General features: G+C 34.0%; 1 protein-coding gene across 1 annotated transcript; it reads right to left on the bottom strand.

Moving 5' to 3' along the window:
- Window positions 1–1,680: 1,680 nt before the first annotated feature.
- Window positions 1,681–24,065, bottom strand: LOC149074888 (uncharacterized). The gene is made up of 8 exons (XM_089245829.1): window positions 23,784–24,065; window positions 13,776–13,904; window positions 12,701–12,896; window positions 12,391–12,580; window positions 9,226–9,283; window positions 8,810–9,012; window positions 7,534–7,660; window positions 1,681–5,192 (listed from the first exon to the last, which is right to left on the bottom strand). Exons 1-8 carry the CDS (start codon window positions 23,889–23,891, stop codon window positions 4,992–4,994), a joined length of 1,212 nt encoding a protein of 403 aa, XP_089101955.1. The 5' UTR covers window positions 23,892–24,065; the 3' UTR covers window positions 1,681–4,991.
- Between the last annotated feature and the right edge of the window lie 2,247 nt (window positions 24,066–26,312).

The following is a 26,312-nucleotide window of genomic DNA, read 5'->3' as shown; positions in this document are numbered from 1 at the left end:
CTCCAATTGCCCCAGCCTAATTACAATTACATTACACTGATCTAGCCCATGAAAGCAGGGTGGGCCACCTTAACAGACTTGTGGGGTCCCCATCAAGAATTAAAAAATGATTGAAATTATAGTAATATATGAATAATTATAATGAATTAAAATAAAATTGATTAAAAGTTTTTCAGCTATATCTTCAATAACAGGAACCTGTTAACCTAACAAAGAACAGTTCGCTTAATATGCCCACCAGCAAAAGTTACATATTGAAAATTGTGTATGTGCGATAATCACTATTTTAGAGAAAAATACTGAGCTAAATGAATGTTGTACAGTGATACCCTGACTTACGTCAGTATTTTTTGCAAGACTGAAATCTTGAATTGTAAATGTTTCCACTGCCCCTCCTTTCTCAAGAAGAGAGAAGAAAAAAAACTGTGCAGATTTATTTTTCTTATGGAGTCATCTTTCGATGTGATTCCCACACTTTCATTCTAACAGTGTGATGTGGCAATTAGAGATTTGCTTGAAGTGCATGTGACTAAAAGAAATAATCAGGCAGAGATGACGTAAATCTGAGTATTATTACGTACATTGTATATCACTAACGTTATCTAAGGAGCTAATTTTTGATAAAGGAATCATTTCCACTTTTCAACGGTTTCTAAATTGTTGGGATGAGCTGTCAGATTATGCAACAGGGCTTATTAAACGGGAATATTTTTTGGTAGAAATTACAATGTCAAAAGTTAGTCATTTCTACCAAAAGGTAGCATATCCATTTTGTTCATTCACTTTGGTATTTTTCATTCAAAAGGGAACATAAAGCGGATATTCTACTGATGTTGAGATTTTTTCTTTCAAAACGGCACATTTTTGAGAAGCCCTTTAAAAGTCTCATTTTACAGTAGAACCTCTCGATAGCAAACACACATTGGGACTAAAAATTTTGTCTGCAAATGAGGAGTGTCTATTAATGGATAGTAAAATATGAGTGCCATCAATGTAATTTAAAAAGTGTCCATTAGTGGAGGTCTGCTAACGGGAAGTTCCATTGTAGAATAATTGTGTTTATGTTACTTATACGAGAGAGTAGTAAGGGTACCTTCCTTGACTGGGTGAAACCTTCTGGAATCAACAAGTGGCGTAGAAATGTCCAGTTTTTCTGACCAGCTCCAATTTTCCAATCAAAAGGTAACATCTCAATTAATTTTCTTTAAAAAAGGAACATTTCCAAAATTTAAATGTAGATAACTCCATTAAATGTTGATCAGGAGAGAAAAAAAGTGTTCATATATATATATTTAAATATTCTTCTACCACACACTCCCGTATGCTACCTGTTGGGCCATTTTCAAGTTTTTCAAAGCAGCCCATTCCAGAGAAAAAAAGTTTTTCAATTCTACTGTAAACTTAGCAATTGTGTAAATGTTCCCTTTTGAAAAATTAACTGAATTTAATTCTAAAAGACAATTTATTACGTTCTTTTAAATTTAGTTTCCTTCACAAAAAAAATAGTATATACTTATTTAAATAATCATAATGAAAGATGGTCCCAAATTTTTAAAGGGTTTACTACTCGTGTAAATTCAACACCCACTACTAGTTAAAAAAAGCTGTGGAACTTCGATTTTAAGATTTATCTATAGCTCTAGTAGAAAAACTAAAAAAAGGCACACGGAAAAAGAAAGTCGTGAAGCACAAATTATTTTATTTAGTCTTATACATTCATTTATTATGATACAAAATTTTATACATCTTACATGAAAATCAATTATATTTATCCCCCACATTAAATTTCACATTTTCAATATTATAATGCTTTAATTAATTATTCACGTATAACAATACATCAGAATTGAAATTTTTTGTGGGATACAACTGATAAGATTTTGTGAAATAGGATCTTGTAAAATCGAAAGTTCAGGATGGTCAGTCGTTTATTTAAGATATTGTGATAAAGCTTAATGAGCTGAAAATTTTTCATTCACTCATTTTATGTGGTATACTCTAATAGTCCTTTAAAAATGGCGCCCTAGCAGTTTAGTGGTAAGATGCTCAGTCTTCCACCATGAAGGTTACCATCAAGCAGGGCCATAGCTAGCCATTCCTGTGCAAGAATTTGAATTTAGACCCATTTAGGCCTCCCTTCCAAGTGGGCCCTGTGCGGGTGCACCTGCCTTGTTATGGCCCTGCCGTCAAGGTCCATGCGTAAGAGTTTGAATCCAGGGAAGAACATCAGAAACAAGTTCTTTACCTACTGAGCTTAGGGCAACCACCGATAGATGGTGCCTTCATTCCCCAACCAACTCCACTGGTTGGAAATTCCATATGGTGATATATGACTGGAGTTGGTGTGCTGTAAAGTAGTAATAGCCCCTTAAAAATTACATTAATCACTATCTTTGCAATAAAATAAATATGTATGTGACCTCATTTTTTGATCTAACTATCACTGTGTGTATACGTCATGGCCAATGTCTGAAGTCTGATCAGTTTGCTAATTGGCCAGCCAAAGCCCAAATTGTAGTCTACTTTCTCTTATATTTCTGATTTTGACAATACACATGGTGACCGGCCATTTCTCGAACTAGCTAGACTTTAGATTTTGCAGCTCATTGTGGTGTTAAGAAAGTCTTGGTAAAATAGCTAAAATAAGGGGCTTTGAGACCAATGAAGGGCTAAACATTATAGAAATGTTGTCAAATTTTAAAGATCATTTGCTTCTTAAGTCCTTGACCTAAGCAAACTCTCCACATTTTTTGTGTATCTTTGAAAATGTACATGAATGCAGAAAATTTTGGTTGTTCCAGATATACGAACATCAGAACTCCACCAGGCTTATCCTATTGTTGAGATCACTTCCAGCCTAGATACAGGAGGTTCCACTGCAACTAATCATATTTAGTTTCTAATTGCAGGTTAAATTAGATGGCTTGACCGATGGCACCATTTGGCCCGCATGCAATAAAAAATCGAAATCTAGAAAACACTTTGTTTCATTCTAGCATGTTAATAAGAAAAAAACAGAATTTCACAAAATGATCCCCCCCCCCCTACCTGCGCAAACCAGTATTTCAAGACTGTAGCATTGAAACTGGGTCAAAAACAATACAGAAATTTCATGATACATCCTACACGGGATAGATAGCAATATTTTTCAAAATAACATCACATTACGATTCAATCAAACATCCATCTCATCCAAAAAGTAAAGACAATAACAGAATTTTCGGTTGTTTGTTATTTTACACCACAAAATCAGTTATGAATCTAACATATTTTACATGAAAGAAAGAAAAAACCAAAAACAAAACATACAATTGCATTAGGCCAATATATATTTTGCAAAAATTATATCGTGTCTACATTATCAACAACAAAAAAGAAAAACGTGAATAAAAATTATAGGTATAACGTGATGGAAAATGTTTACTGAGAAAATCATGTTAACCAACTATATTACATTCCCCACACTATACCAACAATAACAACTTTTGCTTCTTGAAGCAAACACGCTGAACCCTCCTCCCCATCACAAGGTGACTTAGCATTACTTTTTCCACCTTTATTTAAAGGGGTAAAAAAATTATTAGCTTGTCTTTAAATGATAAAAAAAAATATAACTTGGTTAATGTATTTACAATAATTTTTAGAAAAAGATACCAAAAGATTATCCTGATTACACAGGGTAAAAATATCTAGCTTTATTGCCTTCAAATTACTTCAGCTTGATTTTCTATATCTGTTTATTGGGTTGCCATCGCTCACAGTAATAGAGTTCCCTGGGCTAAGGGTTTGTTGTTTGAGTTCAAAAATAGAAGTTTTCCCACCAGCAGCAGTTAGCATCAACAAGAGATATTAGATGGAACACAATCAAATCTATTACCGTAGTCTCAATAATCCAAGATGAACTTGATCAAGACAGATTCGGATTATCTAAAGAGTAATAGAAAACAACATAAGTGTGAGGGGAGTTGCTTAATCTCATCTGTTTTGCCTTTAATTCAACTACATCACAACTGCCAAGACTAATGTCCTCTTTTTAAGGAAGGTTGGCAGGGACTTCAGTCCTGGAAAAGGGATATGAATGTTATTCTTTCCACAGTGTAAATTTATTAAAAAATTATCAAAAAAAATTGTGGCCTGGGGGTCCATCGAGAACCACAGGGTGGGGATCAAGACTCCCTAAAATTGAGATTGCTCTCATTAAAATGAGAGCAATTAAAATAAAACAAACTCCTTCTTGGTGAAAAAAAAAGATTTTGAGAAGGAACTATGAAGAATTTTAGCCCCTCTGATTATCTGGAACTTTGAAGTTTTGAGACTCGAATTATCAAGTTTGTACTTATATTGAAAAATGACTAACTCCATCAAGTCAATCCCACTAATGCCAAGCTGATCCCAAAATAACAGTTTTTTCAAATGATTCATTAGTCAGCAATAACAGTTCTATTAATTTTAGTCAGTTTTATTCCTTTAACACCAGCGCCAACCACTGGTGTTAGAAGAATGTCAAACCGATACTAAAAACCTTATTTGATGATTTTCATACAAAATTCAGAAGCTCCGATAAATCCATCATTCAAAATGACAAAAAAACCATAACAGATATTCTGCATATGTATACGTTCATATACACATTTATATAGATAATGCATATATATAATTTACAAGATTGAGGCTCAAAAATAAACAAAAAATAAAGTGTGAAATTCACCACCATATTATAGTTACACCATTTCCCCCCTTTAAGTATTAGGACCAAGAATTTTTCTTGGTCTCGTAAGCATTTTCCATCATAGACATTAAAAACAAAGTTTATAATGCAGAGCACGTTTCCTCTTTTTTTACACTTTTTACAGCAAGCTTTGAAAAGTAGTAAGCATTACTTTGCCGTCGTAACCAAACAGTACTTGCAAAGTAAGATCCCCCCCTTTGAACTTGCATGCTGCGTCACTTTTCAGGTTTACAAGTTGAAAAGGAAAAAAGGGCAAAAATATTCATCTGTTTTCAGCACTTTGTTTAAGAGTCTGCCGATCAACAGCTGGTTGTTTTCGGTGGAACATAGCATAACGGAGTGTCCACAAACGTGCAGTGGCATCGAAAAGAGGGCGGTTCTCTTGGTAGAGGAGACCCACCTCTGGTTCCATGCAGACATGGCAATATGGATCAGTCAAAAGCGATTGAATGCTGATAAGAATCTGTAATAAATATATAAAAAAATGTAATAAATTATGTTAAAAAAAATATAATATATAGTAAACCCAATCACTTCCTTTCCATGCGTAATTACTTGGGCTTTACAAGACATTTGTCAAAATGCAACACAGCTTGGGAAACTAGATCATTGATAATAATTAAAGGGTTTGTTGTCAAAAGGAGGTAACTCCATATTTGGATGATTTGAGTTATACATCCTGTCACATCCTACTCAGTTCTGGCGTTGCTCATAAGAGGCGCCAGACAGAAAAAAAAATTTCACCTAGCTAAATGGAATTTTAACAGACTTCAAAATTAGTTCTAGAGGTTTTAAACATTTATTAGTAAATTATTCATTCTCATCTGTCCATAAAAACTAGTTTTAGGCATTACAACAGTTTAAAAATAAACAGAAAAAACAGTAGAGCCTCGTTAATCCAAGGTGGATGGGACTGAGTCCATTTCGGATTATCAAAATACTCTTATCTGAAAAAAAATAAAAAGCCAGTGCCAGCATACTTACTGCATTTTTAAAGAGAGATATAGATGCCATATGTGTTCCAAAAAATAAAGAATGAGAAAAGGGTGCAAACATCAGAGTGTGAATGAGAATAGTTGGGAGATGGGATTGATGGTGAAGACTACTGAGACATTGCTTTCAACTGCCTTTCCAACAATTTCTTGCTCAGGATGTTAACCATTCACTGCCTGGTCAGGCAGTGACTGATGTCAGGGCCCATCGGTTGAGAAACTAGTCTACATCATAGTTCTTAAAACTTTTTGTTCCATCCCCCTCTTCTTCAGAGATTTTTTTCTCTCTCATCACCCCCGACTCAAGCGATCTGATAGGATCCTATGTTACACTCATAGTTTCTATCATCCCCCTCTGGACCGTTCCATTGCCCACCAAGGGGAGGGGACGATATTGCCCACTTTGGGAAACACTGGTCTAGAGATCAAGGCTAAATTCCATACGAAATCCATACACAGACAAATATGAAAAAGATTGTTTTCTAAACTGAAGTAAAGATTGTTTTCTAAACTGAAGTAAAGATTGTTTTCTAAACTGAAGTAAAGATTGTTTTCTAAACTGAAGTAAAGATTGTTTTCTAAACTGAAGTAAAGATTGTTTTCTAAACTGAAGTAAAGATTGTTTTCTAAACTGAAGTAAAGATTGTTTTCTAAACTGAAGTAAAGATTGTTTTCTAAACTGAAGTAAAGATTGTTTTCTAAACTGAAGTAAAGATTGTTTTCTAAACTGAAGTAAAGATTTTTCATTAATGAAAGTAAGATCATGGAGATTTTCTCCTTTGGGAAAATATGACATTATGCTAGCCACATCGTCAATTAGCACAAAGTCGCCAATTATAGCCAAACAGTAAGTAAAATAATTTGGTTACATTACCTGTCATTGCTATATGCTTAATCAAAATCACCCCAACAAAAAACCCATCAAACTAAAAAAAAAGACAGACATACACACTACACGAGAATGGTCATCTGGCGATTAGACTGGAAAAGCTGAACTGATGTTTGGCAAATTTTATCTTTTCCTTGAGAAAATTAAACATTTCTTTATGATGTGGTGCAATGATGACAATTCACTTTACGTATGTGACGTCATTTCAGGGAAAATAACAAAGGCATTCCGGGTAAATTCTTTGAGAATGATTCCCCAATAAAGTGGGGATTTTTCCAATCATGATCAAAATTCGAAATCTATAAAAAAAAATTTTGAGTCCAGGAGAATTAAGTAAAATACATAACGCAGAATGAAATTTGGTTTCATGAAAGACAGAAAGCAATGTAACCGATTCAAACTAGATGGCATATGAAAAGTAATTTTGTCTGAAAATATTTTCAACTTTGTATTTCCAGGATTAAAAATGCAACACTGGAACAGTATTGACAGTTTTTATCTGAGAAGTATCAGTGTAATGTTAAGTATGTGTTTTATGCCCTTGTGCTTTAGAACCTGGATTTAAAATAAATCTTCGAGGAAAGAGAAGCTAGCTCCAAAATTAAGAAATTTGCTATGTAGCTTAGAGGGAATATTTGTGCATGCTAATGGAGTGAAATCATGTGAAAATCAACAAAAATAAAGGGGAAAAAAATCAGTCTTTTTTTTGCAGCGAACTCTTAAATTATATTTTCATGGAAAATTATAACAGAATTCAAATAGAGAAGAAAAAAAAGAAAATCCATAAGTCGAAGAATTCTTTCAACTTAGAGGAGAAAAAAAATGAACATTCATATCACAGTTCCGGGAATACTCAGACATTTGTATTTTATATAGAAAATTAAGAAAACATTTTGTTCCATAAATAATAATGATGAATTTACCTTGGATATTGTTAAAGCAAGACTCCAATTGTCATGAATTGAATCGATGCCAATGTTTCCATGACGACTCACATTGGGATGAAATATCTTTGTGATAAATCTCACTACTGGAGGCTTCATTGGGTAACTGTAAGCAGTTTCAATCATTCATAAATAAAATGGTTACAGTAAAATATGACATGATCAGTTAAAATATAAAAAAATGATGAGAAAATTATCTGAAATGATTCACTGTAAAATTGACTACCGGATGCTTTCAAGAGACTTTGCTACTCTTTTTGTTCAATTATTTATCCATATTATTGAGGAATTGTTCAAAAATGAAAATGAAATAACAGTCCCTATCAATGCTTTCAGTCATATTTGGAAATGCCTAACTTTTTATCTTTTGCTCCCAACACAAGATGGAGTTGATGTCAACTTTCGCTTTTCTTTTCTTGTGTATTTATTATTATGTCTCTCTCCCTCTCTCAGGGGAGAAATGTGAGAGTGTATGTAACAACCCTCCAGTGGGAGGTTGTCTTATGTAATCCCCCAGCATTTTTCAGTCACGCATTATTGAATCACCCTTCTCACAGAATTAAAATTTGTTGAGTTTAAAAACACAGGTGTGTGTTTGAGTTCATGGTAGTGACCAATATTTATTAATGCAAAAAAAGCTTGTAGTTCATAAAGTTATCAAAACAATGAATAATTGAACTGAAACAAGTTTTAATTGAAAATTAGTGTGAAATATAAGCAGACCAAAATTAGACGCTCAAAGTTATGAATATTTAGAACCTTATATAAAGTAGCTTAGCATAATATTAGCCTATAAGAGCTTGAAAATTACAGTCAGACCTCTGTATAATGACATCCCTGGAGTACCAAATAAAAATGACTCAATATGTACAGGCAAGCCCAATTTGCTAATTATGCTGTCAAGGACTTCTAAAAACTGACTTTATAGGCAGACATTAAAAGTATGATGTTATACCAAGATCTTATTTGTTCTTTGTTGCGCTCCTAAGAGTCAGTATATTTTTACAACATGCTGTGTGTAATTCCAGTTAAATTGTGATATTTTACCATTTAAAAGTGGATAAATAGTTATGTCAGTTACATTTCAACATTTAAGATCCATGTCCAAATTTTTTTTTTTTTTTTTGGTCTTGCAGATGCCAGAGTATTACAAATTTTAAATAACTTTGGTTGTTTAAAAATAACATGGTATAATTATTGTTATTAAAATGTCTATATTTTTTACGAGGCATTTATATCATCATATCATAATCACTTGTGAGGAATCTGCACATGGAGAAAAAAATTTCCTCCTTCATAAGGGCTGTCTGCTGGTCCAGTGATCGATGCCTGCCAGTGACAGCAGAGACTGTCCAATGGAACTACCTCGATGCCTTCAGGTGGATCAGAGTGGAGAGACTTCAGTTCATTTTTTAATCGCACAGACCTCCACTGCGTGTCTACCGATGATGGTATAAACTAGAAAATTAATTTATGATTGATTCAATACACAATATAATTGCTGATTATATATTACATCAAAATGTTACTGAAGCTCCTACAAAATGATACACATCCGGACGTAAACACTATGGAAGCACTTCATTAAAAAAATGACTTTATAATTTTTTTTACACCACATATTACAGAATTTTTAGATAATCTTGAAAAGAAATAAAAAACACCACTCACTTTTATCACTTGCTCTGTAGTCTGGTGTAAGCACAACATACAAGATGCACTCTGAGCTCTGCGTAAGGATAATGAAGTGTAAAATTTCATTAAAAAAATATAAAAATTTTAAAATGAGCTAACTGCAATGCAATAAAAATAAGGACCTCATCTTAAAAAAGGCTATTTAGATTCTTGAATTTTTTTACTTCTACTTGAATGGAGCTGTGCTGAAAATAGTATCTTCTGATGATTTGATGTGATAACCAGTGCCCAGAAGTTTAGGCAGTGAAAGTGACCAAACACAAAAACCACTAAAAATGCTTAAGATAGGCACTAAAAAAGGCATTTATAATTACACAGAAAAGTAACTGAAAGCTTTACGGTGCTAAAGGTCAGAAAACTGGCTGGCTAACAAATTGGCTGAACTCACTGAATCTACTGTTTCAATAATAAATTATAATAACTGCATTGTTAGCTAAGTTGATATTGTTATGCCAAAAAAAGTGTGTTCCTACACGGTTAGGTCAGAGCTTGATCCAATCAAATTCTTGATACAGTAAAACCTGTCTTCAACGGAATCGAAAGTGACCAAATTTTTTCCCACTGAACACAGGTTTCTGCTTGATAAAGGTTGAATTCACACAATGTGTAAAATTATGTAATCATCTCGTTTGTGATTAAAATTAAATAAAAATAAATTAATTGGAGATAAAGTAAATACTTTAAAATAGATAAAATAAATGATTAGTCTATAATTACTAAATACTGTATTTAGGTGTCGACAGCATCTGTATAAAATTTCAACCTACATTGTTTTTCTTCTAAAATAAAGACATTTATGTTCTTTTCAACTTTGGCAAAAGTTTTCAATTAGGGTGTCAGTATCTGTTGTGTCAGATTAAGTTTTGTACATCATCGTCTATGTTTATGTAATCCTCAGCATCAGAGCCATAACTGAGAATTTTGTGAGGGAAAAAGCAACATAATTTTGCCGCCCCTACCACTGTAAAATTCAATGACTTCATAACAGTGTTTTTGTTCCCACCCCCTAAATTTTTCCACCAGGGTAGTTGTCCCCTTTGCCTCTGATTAATTCCGGTCCTGCAATCATGGAATGTACACAGCTTGCATACCATTTTGTAGGTCTTGCATATCGTTTGGAAATTCAACCCTTACACTGATTTTTCCCATAGAAAAGCCTACTTTTCCGAAAAATTTTGTTACAATTTCAGAAAGCCACTGCTTTATTACTACATACGCTTATTAAAACCACAGCATCAAGTACAGAAACGGTTTTTGCTAAACTAAGGATGATGTAGAACTAACATTTACAAGCAGAGAATGCATAAAAAAATTGAGTAGAACTCTAACATTTTGTGTTATTTTCTGATCTATCAGTCACAAAAAAACTAGTGGTAATTGAGTGAAACTTTCTGTTAAAGGGGTTAATTTGCATTTCCGTTTTAGACAAGTTCCCTTTAATCCGGGTTTTTTATTGTGTATTTTGGAATTGAAATCATGGGACCACAATTTTTTTCCATTAAAAACAGGTTCTGTTAAAGACAGTTTTTAATGTATGTAATTTTCTGACATGCTCAATAGTGCTAGCAGAAATTAAAGAATAATTGTACAAAAACTTAATAGCAATACATTTTTCTCGAAATTTTCAAATATTGGTATTTTTTTCAAATAGATCGGTTTGCATTGATTTGAATAAAGATCTGATTCTGGAGATGATTTGCATGTCTAAAATGACGACAAGGTTGTTTGCAGTGCATTTATTTATGGTGTAAAAAAATAAAATTTAGATTACTGTCACCTCTCACCGTGGCCATTGTTGGAGCCACGAAGTCAACAGGACAGACATCAGTCAGATATTTATCGACAATCCTGTGCAATTTGTAAGCACGGCATGCAATATGAAGCATGCTGAGAAACAAACTTCTAATTTATTGTCAGTTTTTTTTTTATGCATGTGTTGCTTTAGAGCTCTTGCAATCTTGATGCGAATTTGACGATATGTTGATTGCCATCTGGAAGATACGTATGAAAGAGATGAAAAGTCTTGGGCATTTCTTTGCCTAATACAAATTTTCGTCTCAGGCACTTACACCTATTTGTATTAAATGGGGCCAAGATGGTGGGAGCTTGATGATAAAAATTAATACCAAGGGTTAGAGATTTTACAAAGAAAAATTATTTTGAGGTTTTTAACATTAAAAATATCTGAGTTCTACAGAAACTGGCCTCTAAAATTCACGAATAAACATAAAATAATGTTGGCACTTAAGGCAGAAAAAAATTTGAAAAAGGCATTTTTAAGAAGTTTGAAAATAGGCAAAAAAGACATTTTGCCCGAACTTCCAGCTGGCTCTAATGATAACTAAAGGTCAAAGATCACCTTGGTATCACATTTTTAATCAAAAGAAATATTTTTCTTCAATTGTCATGTCTTCCTGTCTAAAATTTTTCAGTCGAATCCATGGTCTTCGAGTTCTCAACTTATTCCCCAAGTAGAAAAAGCCTGCCCTGTTGTCTACCCTGCAAAATTTTGAACCCTGATTTAATGAAACTAATTTGCCAAATCTCCTTGACTTTTAAAGTTCCTATGTTCATCTTCAGCCCGAATCAACTATTTTCCTTGATTTGGCAAATAAAAGTCTCATCCTAATTGTTGAATCAAGATTGAACTTTATATATTAAATATTAATAATGTAATTAATAACAATACTGAAAATAGATAGCTGCTTGTAATAATTAAAATGACTAACGGAATAAACTTAATACTACTCTTGAACATTGAGATATACATTCTAAAAAAATGAATATATTAAATTTTAAAAAATATATCACCAAAATATCACTAATTAAAACAAATTTTTCCAAAATTGCTCAAATATCGTTCATAATAAATACACTCAAAATAGACAGAAACAAATATTTTTCCATTCGTTTCCATATTATTATCAGGACTTGACAAACTGAGAGAAAAAATCTAGTCGCCAACCATATTTCTTTTGCCTGAGCTAGTAATCACACAGAAAATTTTAGGCACCACTATCAATCTTTAGTTGCTATGGCAACCTGGGATTTGTCAAACCCTGGTGATTATACACATAATAATGCATGAAATGTTTTTGGCCAATTCTTCAAAAATGTGAAACAACATCTAAATAAGCTTACAATTTACTGTACATGGTCTGCCAACAAGGAACAATGAAAGATGGCTTGAAGAGTGGCCATCGCTTTCTGGTATACTGTCTCCATTTTTCTTGCGAAATCTCTGCCTTAATGACACAAGACCACTGGCGACACACTTGGGAGCAGTTCCAGAGTGACAAATCATCAAGGTACGAGAATATAGCTGCAAGCACTAAAAACCGGAGGTAAAAGAGAAAAAAACACAAGATTAAATATAAACAGGCTGCAAACTTCAGTTGCACATCAGTATTCAGGAACACTAAATTAATCTCAGTTGGGTGAAATATAATACCTTCTGTCGGCATATTCTCCACAAGACCTTCTTCCATGACTTCTTTCTTTCTCGGGCAGCTCAAAGCTGTGATACATTCACCAAGTTTATCAAGCTTTGGACGCTTCATAATAACAGGAGGTTTGTCTGGTCTTCTGTTCAGTGTCTCATAAAAATCTACAGGCTCCTCATTACCAGAATCCTCAGAATCTGTTTTCTGATATGACAAATAGAAAAAAAGTTTTACAAAACAAATTGGCCCTAGCACTTCTTACTAAACACATAGCCAAAGTTTCAATAAACAGACACATGAATGTTTTCAATATAATTTTCTTTCTATCAAACATAAATTAAGAAGTATTTAAACTTAAAATGAGATTTGAAATTTGAATTAAAATTTACCTTCAGACATTACATGGTGTGTGTGAAGAACATATATATTTTCTGAGATTTTTATGTTTACTGCAACAAGGATTTTGCAGCCATCATTTAAAGAACAATTATTTAACTTGATTGCTAAGCCAACATGGATTTAAAAAAAAAAAAAATTTAATGTTTCTTTCGCACCACTTTTGTTAAATTTTTCTTAGTTTTGTGAAAAGGGTCATTCAATTTGTGAAAAATAAGTAATTTTGTGGGAAGCAAAATAATCTAGTTAATTTATCACAAAAGAGAGTAAATCCCAAATTTATGGTTTCATTAATTTTTATTTTGTGAAGAGTCTGATTTTCAGATCCAAAATTTTGTGAAAGGTCCATTTTTCAGATCCAGAATTTTGTGAAAAGTCCAAAAAATTTACCCAAATTTTTACTGATACAGAACCCCCCCCCCCCCCTCCCAAGAGCCCACCCATTATGACATCAGCCAGTCAAACAACTCCACTGTCTGACCCATGCTGAACTGACAAATCTTGCCATAACTAGTAAGGAAACAGGAATGTGTTAGTAAAAGCTTCATTTTCCCCAAACATCATGAGACTGTTTTTCTTGAAAATGCTTGCTACACGTGCAAATAAAACATTGAAAAAAAACAAACTAAAATCTACTTTATGTCAAATGATATCAAAAATGTATGTTTAGTTTTGTTCAAAACTCACCTCTTGTAGGTAATATGTTCCATCAGGAAGATTTACATCATCAGGAAAGAGAAATGCATGACAGGTATGACATAATGGCTGCCCAAAACAAGGTCCATAAAATCCACAGCATGTTGAACACATCTTGTGCTAGAATTAAAAACTTAAATTGAGGATACACTGGACAAAAAAGAAAGATTGATCAATAAAAATATGTATTCATCATTCATATATACTCATGTATAAGCAGAGTTTTTTTGTGGAAAAATCTGTTTCTCAAGCGGGGGTCTGCTTATATTCGGGTCAGTTTTTGATGAGAAAATATCGACCCCCGCAATCAGTAGTCATTTTTGTAGCAGTGTTCGAGAAACCGGCATTATTGGTATGGGATATGTTCTAACCCCACAGAACTGATAATGTCAAAGCAGAGGCTAAGAAATGGAAAACATCATTGGCTTTGATACTAGGTGGGCTAACGTTGATTGTACAGCCTTTAGATGTGACCATCAACAAGCCTCTCAAAGACTATTTGAGGAATTTGTGGATCAAATGGATGAGTTCCGATGATAAAGAAATAAAAGAAAAAAAAAGAAAAAAATGGTGTCTTGAAGAAACCTGACATTGGCCGTGTCCAATGGGTACATGAGGCGTGGAATTCTGTTTCCGCCGAAATTATCATCCGATCCTTCAAAAAGTGTTGCATAAGCAATGCGATGGATGGAACTGAAGATGATATCATCTTTGAAAGTGACAGCCCCGATGAGCACCCTCATAATGATCTGATGGATTACATGAGCTTGCAGACTCAGAAGACACAAATTAAAAAGTTTGAATCATTTTCTATTGTAAATTTCCGCAAGCTATTCATTTTGCATGAAAATATAAGATTTTTTTTCCTCTAAAATTCATGGATTTTATAGGATCGGCTTATACACAGGTTTTCAATTTATTGCGATTTTGGTGGTCCTTGAAGTAAGGGGGTTGGCTTATATGAGTCGGCTTATACACGCGTATATATATATGCAGATATATTTCAGTAATTTTTACATTTTATATATCGTCCCTCCCCCCATGCTAGGAGCATGAATGGGAAATGTCATTGGAGGGAAGAACATAACGCAGGAAATGACATTTGAATGTTTATTCTACCCATGTTACTCTATGGTATTAGTTATATTCCTATAAGTTATTTTCTTAAAATGTTTTGTAACATGTGTTTCAATAGGGATACACATTTGCATTTCAGGCAAAAGAGTATCCAACCAGCTGATAAAAAAAGGAGAAAATTACACGTCATGCTTCTGGCATGAGGGGGATATTACCAAAAGAAAAAAAATGGTCAAATAGTCAAATCTCAGTGCATCACCCGGGTCTCTTTTTGGATATGCAAATCACCCTCTATGGGGTTCTACTGTAATGTTAGTAAATTCCTGATAATGCATCACCCCATTCCACTTAAGAAGTCATTTTTTGTGAAAGCACTTATGAAAAATTATCATTCAAATCGAAAACTTTTTGTACAATGTACACGATGAATCCGCAGTGCCGTCTTAAGGCCTGGGCCCACCCGGGCACGGCCCGAGGGCCTCACAAAATGGGATCTGGTTGAGATTTTTGAAAATTTGACTGGTAGGGCCTCAGAAAAATCATTTGGCCCGGGGGCCCATGATGATCTTAAGACGGCCCTGTGAATCCAGCGTTCACTTTTATCATGTCAAAGATCTAACAACCACAATTATTTCAAGCAGGGTTTAAGCTACGGTTGCATTTTTTGTAATACGCGAAAAAAAAAATCTTAGAATGCGAAAGTAGTAGTAGCCACTTTTGCAAAAATGCATACAGGAGGTATGAAACGAGTAGACATCCAACCATCAATCATTACATCAGCATTGTAGCATTTTGCTAAAGCTTCCCCCCCCCCCCACTTTTGCGAAAGACATGGGTTTACGTAAACCCTGATTTCCAGTAGAAACCATTGAAGCCCCCCATCGCTGCAGGCTTGTTGACAGTTTTTCAACATTGGGTTATTTCTTACTTGGGAGAGGGAGAATGGTTCTCTCACACAGTTGGAATTTTTTTTTTCTTAGCAAGTGGTGGTTAGTCAGCTTCAGCGGAGAAAGTTTCCGTTTCAGAAATTTGCTGGGTTTTTTTGTTTTTTAGAGAGAAAAAAGTTTCGTTTAGGTCACTCAATATTTTTATCGGCTTTTTGATGTTTTAACCTCTTACCAGCAAAATTAATATTTGAATTAATTTTTTCCCATTATTTTTTCTTTCTGATCCTTTAGTTCGGAGATATCAATTACAAAATTCATGAAAAAAATTTCATGTATGTTTTCTGGATTTGCCATGAAAAAAATGAAACAACAATAAAAGTTCAGTTAACCCTTCAATCGGCAAGCATTGAAATATCCATAGGAGCAATGTTTTTTGTGGGGTGGGGGTTATATTAAGAAAATAAGATGCCCTAAATTTTATTGCATGGCACAAAATATGTATTGTCAATATTTGAAAAAATACAAGATGCTGCACTTCAGTGAATACACAGTTTTTATATGATTTACATAGATTTGAATAGTATAAAAATGGCATTTATTGTTTGCCAACTTCCACTTATATCACTGTTGAAGAATGAACAGCAATATACATCTTCTCCACACATGGCATTTCCCTACAAAATGAAAGAATTAAAAAACTGTTCTTGCTTGGCTTGTCAAGAAATAAGAGACATGTACGTTTGAGCCATTCTGCTGGAAATAGGCCTATCATACTCGTAGAAACTTCATGAACACAGCTCACAAGTAAAAAATTGAATGTTTAAGACTTGCTTCAAAGCATCAATGCCAAAACGAGATCGAAATATAAAATGCATTTACTTGAAGAATGTGGATCATTCTCAAAAAAGTTTATAAACAGTTTCTCCAAGAATTTCTAATTTTTTAAACAAAATTTCGGAGCACTCTGGCAGTAATTAAATTTTTTTTCTAGTTCTTCATTCAATTATCTGTCATATGACATTCCTTAATTTGTTTCACACACGCGCGCGCGCGCACACACACACACACGATATCTAAATTTTTACAAAAAATAATTGTTTTTTACAAAACGTCAAAATCTGGCTGTCCCAGCTTTAAAAAAAGTGTTAAACAAAGAGACTTGGTGCAAATCTGGAGTTTTTCCCAAAAAACTTGGAATCACGTTTTATATGTGTGCCATAGATGAACAAAACTAGCAATAAAACTGAAAAAAGAATAATTTTCTTATAAAAAAACTATTTTTTTGTTCATTTTCCGAAAATTTTCTGTTTTAAAATGTTCACTCTGTTACGGTCATTTGGGAAGTATATTTTTATACCAGATTAAATTTGATAAAACTTTTGAGCTCATGGAAAAGTTCACTTTTAATGCTTGATTAACTTTTTTTTTATTTGACTTCAGAAAAACGATTTGATATTCACATTATATCTTCAGTAATAAATTTTTCTGTCGGATGTCCGCTCTGTTACACCATTATCATAAATAATTAAGATTTTTTTCATCTATATCAACATCCAGTGATAGTTGATGGATATATGCTTCAAAATATAATACAATTTTTCATCCATCATTCAAATTTATAATGGGAAAAATAATTTAGGATAATTTTTCCACTCTGTTATATTTTCCAAAAACTAAAGCAATACAACAAAATGGAAACTATGATTTAAAATAAAAGTTTTATTAGTAAAGCGGTTTTGAAGTTTTAAGTTAAATTTAATAAGTTATCTATTCAATTTAAACCCCTCATCATATTCTCCATCATGTTATTTTCTCAGTTAAATACAAAAGTAAAGTAATACAGTACCAACATCCAATTACTATTAAATTTCAACAAAAAAACTTGAAATAAAAGAAAACACACAGCTGGGCAAGTTCAGTGCTGCACACTTTGACCAGATTTCATTAATTTTACCAGATTAAAATTCAAACTACACTGGATGGGAGGGGGGGTGCTTTTAGAATTTGCTCATGGGGATGGACAGTTTTCACAGGTTACAGAGGAGTCTCTGAGTCACCTATCACATTTTGTATACAATTTTTGAGAGAATAAAAGTGTATTTGTATGGCCTATCCATATATATAAAATTGATTTTCTGTCTGTCTGTCTGTGTGTGTGTATGTTCTCTATACAAATCTACAATTTTAGATCGATCGTCGCCAAATTTTACATATATACCAAATGGGACCCGACATGAACGATAGGCTACTTTAAAATTTCGTCAGAGCAGGGCAAATGCCCCAAACGGGCAAAAAACTGTCAGGTAACAATGGTTTTTGGGCCTCAACAATCACTTTCCGAACGTTTACTTTGGTTACCGTGGTTTCCTAGCAATGCGTTTCAGACGTGTATATGCCTTTACAATGGTTTGTCACTTCTTTAATGTTGCAAATGTATGTATAATAGTTTGTGCCTTTATAATGGTTTGCCACTTTTTTCAATCCTCTCAGTAATGAGAGCTTTTTGAATAGACGCCATGATCAGCATCACTTTGAGGGTAATGCAAAGGATGATCCCCATAGCAATCAGTATTAAAATTGCCAATTTTACTGTAGAAATGCCGAAATTTAGTGTGGTTTCCGCCACATCAATAATTTTAAAAATTGTATTGAATTCTTGATTTTTGAAATATATTGAGTTCGCTTAGGCATACAAAGCCCAGGAGATTAAATATGAAGTAATTATCCGGATCTTTTCTTTAGAGTTGGATATCCAGGCAATAACATTGATTTCAACTTCTTATTTACATCTTCCCAAGCATGAAAATTAATGTCTCTGTATTGTCTTTTGATATTCAACTGCATAAATTCATATGGGTTAAGATATTTTAAAATTAATTATGGGCCTGTAAAAATTACATCGAAAAAATTCCACAGCTTTAATTAAGCATTTTTTGAAGCAGAAACAGGCAGAAATAGATAACTTGAAGTTCGGGGGGGGGGGAATCGAAATAGCTAGCGCCCCTTAAAAAAAGGGAAAAAATATTCGTTCTATGTTTCTTTAAATCTAGATTTGTTTATTTCATGAAGTTGCCATATTGGTTAACTTAGACAGGGTTTGCATGTCCCTCAAAGAAAGAGGGAGATATCACGTGATCCAAAAAGCCTCATTGAAGAAAACCCAGGCAGCGCCGGGAATTATAGCTAGTTTAGAATATTTGAGATATCTTTCTCTCAATTATACAATTCTGTCCACTCTGTTACAATGGTGTCCATTCTCTCTGTTATAGGAAGAATTTTTGCAGTTCATAGGCAGAAAAATTTAAGAACTCTCAAACTAAGATTTTAAATTATAAATTACCAACCTATTGCCTGTCAGAAATAAAAAAATGTAATTTAAAGTAACTAAATACATGTAAAAAATAAATTTTCCCATGTGCTATTTCGAAAAAAATCATGAAAAACCATCAAAACAACAGCAAAAAAGTCAAAAAATTTTAAACTGCCCTTTTTTAGCATATGCGTAAGAAATAAACTGATTTCATTATTTTACGATACAAAAACAGCAGAAATAATTTTGCTTTAGAGCGATATTTGTTTTCGTAACAGAGTAGACAAAATCCATGATTTTCAGTCACAAAACCCAAAATATAAAATATTACAAAATAAAAGTCGAAAATATTTATGAAATATTAAACTTCAAGTCATTGGCTATAATTTGAAATCAATTTTATTTTGGAAATTTAATTTTGAATTTTTCATTTAAAAAATGTGGAATGTACACTTTTTTTTTTCGGAATGACTCATATAAGAAAGCCACGTTGTGCTTGAGAGCAACATTGCCAAATAGAGCATCAAATGATATAACTTCTGTGCAAAGAACATTCAGTGACATGTTTTCCTCTTCTATGGGTTTGAAGAAAAAATGCAGGATTACTGGAGGGGTCAGGTTAGCACACAGCCGGATTATCGAGACACTACTGTACTAACAGCCAGAAAAATGGATAAAAAACATTATTTTTTTCCAAATTATGGTGTTACTTTGTAGAACTTTATTTTTAGATATTTAAAAAAAAAACCTCGATAGATTTCTCTTGGTTGTACAGTCCAATTTTTACAACAAACTCCAAGAGACCAGTGAAATCACTTTGTTATAACAAAGTTTCATTACAAAGGAATTCTAGGATTTGCATTATTCCTATGATAAACTTATCAGGGAAATTGGAAAAGTAGTCATTGAAACACGATTTTTGCTATAACGGTATTCATTTTTGTTTTTTTTTTAAAATGGGATTAAACTTTTTTTTTTCATCAAAAAATAATTTCAAATATAAATACAAAGCAGGAAAAATGTTGAAATCTATCAAAAAAAAAAAAAAAAAACCCATAAGTTAAGAGCGACCTAGTTAAAATATTCATAATTTTTCCACACATTGCGAGTAAATGCAAGCTTGACAAGTTATAAAAAAATTATTATTACCCCTTTAGTTTAGACCAGCGGTTCGCAACTGGTGCTCCGTGTACAACTCCCAGGGGGTCTGCGGCAACTCGAGGAAAATAAAATGAATCAGTAAATTTGATAGATAACTAAATAAGAGAGGCCTACAAGGTTGTGCCATAAAAATTATGTACAAAAAAGGGCTCCTCGAGTCAAATAGGGGCTCTGCCATAGAAATTATATACTGACAAGAGCTCCGCGAGTCAAAAAAGGTTGAGAACCGCAGGTTTAAACACATATTAAACAATTGTTTCCTATTATGACCATTGCACCAGACAGTGATGCGGGTATGAATGAGTTTCTTTGATGCACAGACTCCAAATGGATCACAATCCGACTCCAGTGAAGATACAAAACTTTGAGCTGTTCACAGTCCACCATAACCCTGCTGTACGCGCAGCTCTACTTAAAAAACCAGTTTTCTACCACACAGAACTGCCGGTGTGGAGCCGGATTTATGAGCTTTAGAACTTATTATGAGTCCATTCATAGTTCATGAGTAACCTCACTTTGAAACATGTTATCTAGCCTACAAATTTCTAATATGTGTTGAGTCACATCACACTTTTTCGCTTTTTTATAATTTGCACTCACACAAAAAGAAATTGTGAAACTGGTTAAATCTTATACATTGTGGAACAGCTACACTTGAAAATCCCATTGCAACAAACCCCAAGAGACCAGACAAAATCACTTCATTATAACGAAATTTTGTTATAAATTCCAGATTTTTACATAGTTTTTATGTACAGTAATGCCTTCGGTTATTGTCGGTTTCAGTTTTCATCGACCTGTGAATTTCTCTGCTTTCATCCGTTGCTTTGTCCACGTGACCTCACTGCTAATTTTTGTTCTCCTGCTCAATGTGACGCTGTTTCTCATTGTGAAAGCATCGCCCCGTGTGCCTAGCCAAACAATTCCATGGGACCAAAAAAAGTTTTCAGAGCCAGCAGCCCTTCAAAGAAGGCCATGCCCAATTTTGGGCAAATCTTAGAGGTGGCAGAAACAGATCTCTTTGGAGTTCAAAGTTTGGACAGCCTTCTTGTGCAAAATGGATCCACTCACTCTAAAGCTGGTCCTAGTGCCAAAAGAACAAGGGAAGTGACCCCTAGATAGTGCCTTGATACCTAATGTCTTACGGAGGATGATTCCCCTTCCAAACAATAATATCCATGTCTCTCTCCGCTCCTGGCTGTCGTCCATACATAAAGAAATGTCTTCAGAAAGGTATCAAAATGTAAATGTGCCATGTTAAATGTTCATTTGTTCTTTACATTTTTTTTTATATCCATTTTATATTGAATTTTTATTGTTCTTAGTATTAAACACTACTTATTTTCTATAAAATGTGTTTTTCGTATTATATTTTAATGTCTAGAATGAATTAATTGGATTAACATTGATTCATATTTCATCGATTGTTTTCAGACGGATCATTGATACAAACCAAGGTATCACTGTATACTTATCTGGGGAGGATTAGAAGTGTTTTAGTTAAAATGAGATTTTCGCTACAACTGTATTCGTTAAAATGGGAATCTAATGTATACAGTATAATCTTCCCCTACTTCTTTGGCCACTTTTTTAGCCAATTTCCTTTGGTGAGCCATTTTTTTCTATTGACGTTTTTCTCCTGCCACCTAGTGTTATTCTTTCTGCTTCTGGGCTTCTATTTCATTTTTAGCTATTGGTTATCGTCTGAAGGTGACATCACCTTCAGAAGTTCGCAAGTAATTGTAATAAGTTTTATCATGGCATTTGAATTTATCAAGTCCCTCAGAACACACAACACACATTTTCAGAGATTTTTTCGTGTTCACTATGTTGTATCATACATACTGTTTACCCAATATGTCATTTGGAATTTGTTCTCAGGATTATATATAAATGGTCGATGGGGAAGAGAAATGGTTTTTCAGGAGTGTTTCTTCAAAAATTTGATTTAATTTCAATGCTAGAAACTTTATTTTAATTTTATACCATGGTAGATGTTGTATAAAACTCAAACCAAACTACTTTTAAAAACAAAAAAAATGGTTATATATAAAATTTTTTTCTTGGCTTCATCCTCACAAAAATGTAGTTTGAGCAGGATTCTGAAACCGAACTCTCACACACACACATAAAATTTGAATACAGTTGCCCTCCCCCCTCCCCGTATTCATGGTTTCCATATTTGCTGTTTTTTTTTCCTTTATTGATTTTTTTTTTTTTGACAACACTCAGCAATCGTCATTCACGTGTTTTGTTTACATAATTTGAGTTGTGCTTGTTTAAGATGACCCATTCTTCTACTGCTATTGATAATGCTTTGAAAAGGTAAATAAAAGTGAAAACTTCACGAGAAAAATTGGATACATTAACTATGCTTGGCGAAAGTAAGTCAATACCTGTTGTGGTTCGCCATTACAGAATCAACAAATCGACGGCGAGGTATATAAAAAAAAAAGGAATCTGAAATTCGTTCACCCGTAAAAGGTAAATAAAAGTGAAAACTTCACGAGAAAAATTGGATACATTAACTACGCTTGGCGAAAGTAAGTCAATACCTGCTGTGGTTCGCCATTACAGAATCAACAAATCTATGGTGAGATATATCAAGAAAAAGGAATCTGAAATTCATTCAGCCGTAGCTGTAACTGCACACCCAGGGCAGTCAAAACTCTGCAGTGCCTACGGGATCCATGTGTTTCTCATATAGAAAATACTGTTTTTGTGGGTACAAGACTGATACGAAGTAGTATTCCAATTGATTGTAATATTTTAACACAAAAAGCGAAAAATGTAACTCTTCCATAAGGAAAGGGCTGGTGAAACGTCTATTTCATCAGAATTTTATGCGATGTTGGTTTCATAGGTTTAAGAAATGATTCAGATCACGCAAAAGGGATTATATTATAGCTATTCCACTGATTTTACGTTTTGTTTTTTTTTTGATTACCCAGAACTGCAGGTGTGAACAAGGCTTTATGAACTTACGAACAAACTGCGGGTTTACACATAGTTTCACACGTAACCTACGTTATGTACTAATTTCTAACAAGCGTTGCGCCACATCACATTTTTTTACTCTTTTCAAATTTGTACTCGTGCAAAAAACCACGAAACTGGTTAAATCTCATATATTACCATTTCAACATCATTTATTAGTAAAAAACAGTCTTTTAATAGGGGCTTGAATTTCTTATGAGGGTCAACTTAACCCAACCATGGTTTTAAGTTATACAAAAAGCAAGCTGCTGTAGCGTTTAGGACAGAGTGGGGGGGGCCAAAAATTTGTATTTGCCTCGGGGGCAGGAACCTCTGAAGAACGGGGGCCCTGCCTCCAGCTCAACATAGGGCCTACATTTCTGTGAAGGTACGAACAGATTAATAAATGTGCAACAAATGACTGATTAAAAAATCAAGCGATTTAAATTTGACAAATTTCATATTAAATCGTTTCCCAAAGGGGCCATGGTGAGCTGCGGGGTCCCGGGAAGACAACGTTATTATCATTGCCTCTATTGGTAAACAGTAACAAACCTTAAACACAAGTTTTTTTTTTTTTGCTCAAACCTTTTGAGGGAATCTCCGAGCCGATGATTTGGAAATATCTTCACTGATTTCTCCATACCACTGCGACAAACCCGGTATTGAACTCTTACGAAAACGAACAACGGACATTATCGAAATAAATAACCTCACATTTCTCTCACGAAAAAACGTCTCAATAAACTCACTACGACCGAGAGAGGAGGGAGAGAAAAAAAAAACACAAATAAAACTAAAACAGGGAATAATGAAGGCATAAGATGCTTCTTTCCCTATGGTCAACAAACTCCATTCAAATAATTTGTGCGATGTGACCATATGACCCACACGGGTTTTCCCAGAAGCAGGTTTCTCTGCGCCGTGAACCGAATGGGACCGTTTTGCGTCGGGAGAAGCGTAACTTTATCACGCGTTTGTTTTCTCTAGCGTGACGCATCATCTGTGTGTTCTACCGTCTGCATATCCACGTACTTTTTCCATTTTGCACAATAAAAAAAAGTCAAAAGAAAACACTAAAATTAAGATCGGCGAAACGCGCGGCGTACGACGCATATTGACTCCAGAAGTAGTCGGCCACTCACACCCGAAGCAACGAGCAGGCGTGAAGCGTGTTGTGCTGGGCGATTTCCGTTACATGCACACAAGACGCAGAAAACCCACTCCTAGGAAAACTTGGCTGAACGGAACATTACTGAACGTCTGAACTTTTTAAAACTGAAACATCCGTTCCTTTTTTTAAGATTAGTGAAATATGTAACCCTTGCCCATAAATTATAAAAATTATGAATAACGACTATATAAATACGATTTTTTAAATCTCCTATCTGCCGTATTTGTTTTGTTCGTGAAGTATATTTAAACTCACTGCACTGTGCCCTAGTTTTTTTTTCGTCCACCATTAGTAACAAAGATTACTAACCTGTACGTGAAAGTACAGGCTTTTGGCAACAAATCTGGACTATCTGTACGTGTTGGTGATAAATACCAAAAACTGGTTTCCTTGTTTGCATGTGAAATGGAAGAGGGTGGGGGAAAAGGATGAATGCATTAGATTTCGCTATCATCAACCACATCCTTCACTGTGTTATTTTTCTTACATACAGGGCGCCTGTAAGTCCTAATTCAGCCTTTATCTCATCAACCGTTCGTCGTAGAGCAGTGGTTCTCAAAGTGTATGCCGCAATAGTTAAGTGGCCCTTCTGAGGATGCCGCGTATCTTCTGGAAAGCCGCTGATGAACTAAGACTATAGGTAAGGGAGCTGTGGGTCACAAAAGTTTGAGAGCCACTGGTGTAGCGATATGGTTCTAATTTTAAAAATGCTGAGAAAATGTGTTCAGTAATCACCCTATGTCAGTTTTGAGAATGAAAACACAGTATGTTAGAAAATAAAAAATATATAAATTTTAAAAAAAAGGTCTCTTTCTCTCTTTCACCCTGTCTTCAAAAGCCCAATAAGAAAGTTGTTGCCTTGTTTTTTTCTAAGCCAAAAAACTATATTTCTAAGCGCATTATTTATTGAGATATTTGAATTCAAAAATCGCAGAAAAGTTGGGAATGAATAGCATAAATATGGGAAAGAAGCAGTCTATTTTACGCAGATCTTTCCCAACTCTTCTTTGATTTTTGAATTCAAATGTCTCAGCAAATATTGCACTTAGGAACATGATATTTTTAAACTGGTACAGAGTGGTGATTCTTGAACACATTTTTGAGCATTCTTTACACTAAAACTATATCGTTACGAGGAATGGTTGATGAGGTAAAGGTTGCATCTGGATTTACACAGGCCACCCAACACATATAGTTGAAAGGTATATACAAGTATGTGGTGGTGGGGAAGAAATCGCTAAGCTGGAGTATAGGAACTTCCTTTCATAGGGCTACATAAAATTTTCATGATGATGAGAAAAGATGTAAAAAGAAAACAGAGAGAGCTGGAATGCATTTCTTCCATTTGCACTGGGGAGAGATATCTCGTGTCTGATCCTTAAGGGGTTAAAGAGCCTTAACAAAGTTATAGTGAAAGTTTCAATTCACAGACATATAAAAAACTCCATCCATTAACTCTAATCAGTGATTTTCAAATGGGGATGTAAGATACTGACACTTGGGAATGCAAGCTCACACAAGAACTTGCATCTCTTAAAAAAAACAGGAACAGTAAGGCTCTTTAACCTTTTTTGAGAGTAGCATTTATGCTCAGCGTGTCACAACAATGCCACTTACAGAGCAACTTTGACATACACTTGTATAAAAAAAACAGCATGTGAATTCTTGAATATAGCTTGAATGGGATGATTCGATTTGGCTGTACGTTAAGACATACAAATACTTGGATGCTTCTGTAGTACTCATGAGCAACATTATGAAGATGCCTCTGGCTTAAAGAATTGATCTCAGAGGTACAACTAGCATGAAAGAATAAAAAAATATTAGCTAAAAATACATGAATATGAGAGCAAATATTTGAACAATGACCATAAATGTTCGAATTCAAAATAAAGTTAATATTTCGAAAAATAAAAAAGTTCAACAATATAATGAAACTTGTA

Source organism: Pholcus phalangioides, unplaced genomic scaffold (genome assembly GCF_987345545.1).
Source record: "Pholcus phalangioides strain wild (caught in Gottingen) unplaced genomic scaffold, Ppha-v1.0 ptg000016l_1, whole genome shotgun sequence".
NCBI classification, from domain to species: domain Eukaryota; kingdom Metazoa; phylum Arthropoda; class Arachnida; order Araneae; family Pholcidae; genus Pholcus; species Pholcus phalangioides.
The sequence above is the reverse complement of the archived record's forward strand: the minus strand, read 5'-3'. Positions and strand labels throughout refer to the sequence as shown.

Coding starts and splice junctions, on each gene's coding strand:
- LOC149074888 (XM_089245829.1), bottom strand. CDS start 23,891: ATGTCCGTTGTTCGTTTTCGTAAGAGTTCAATACCGGGTTTGTCGCAG. Junction 13,905..23,783: donor CTCGGAGATTCCCTCAAAAG/GTTTGAGCAAAA, acceptor TTTTAATTCTAG/CACAAGATGTGTTCAACATG. Junction 9,013..9,225: donor CTACAGAGCAAGTGATAAAA/GTGAGTGGTGTT, acceptor TTAATTTTCTAG/TTTATACCATCATCGGTAGA.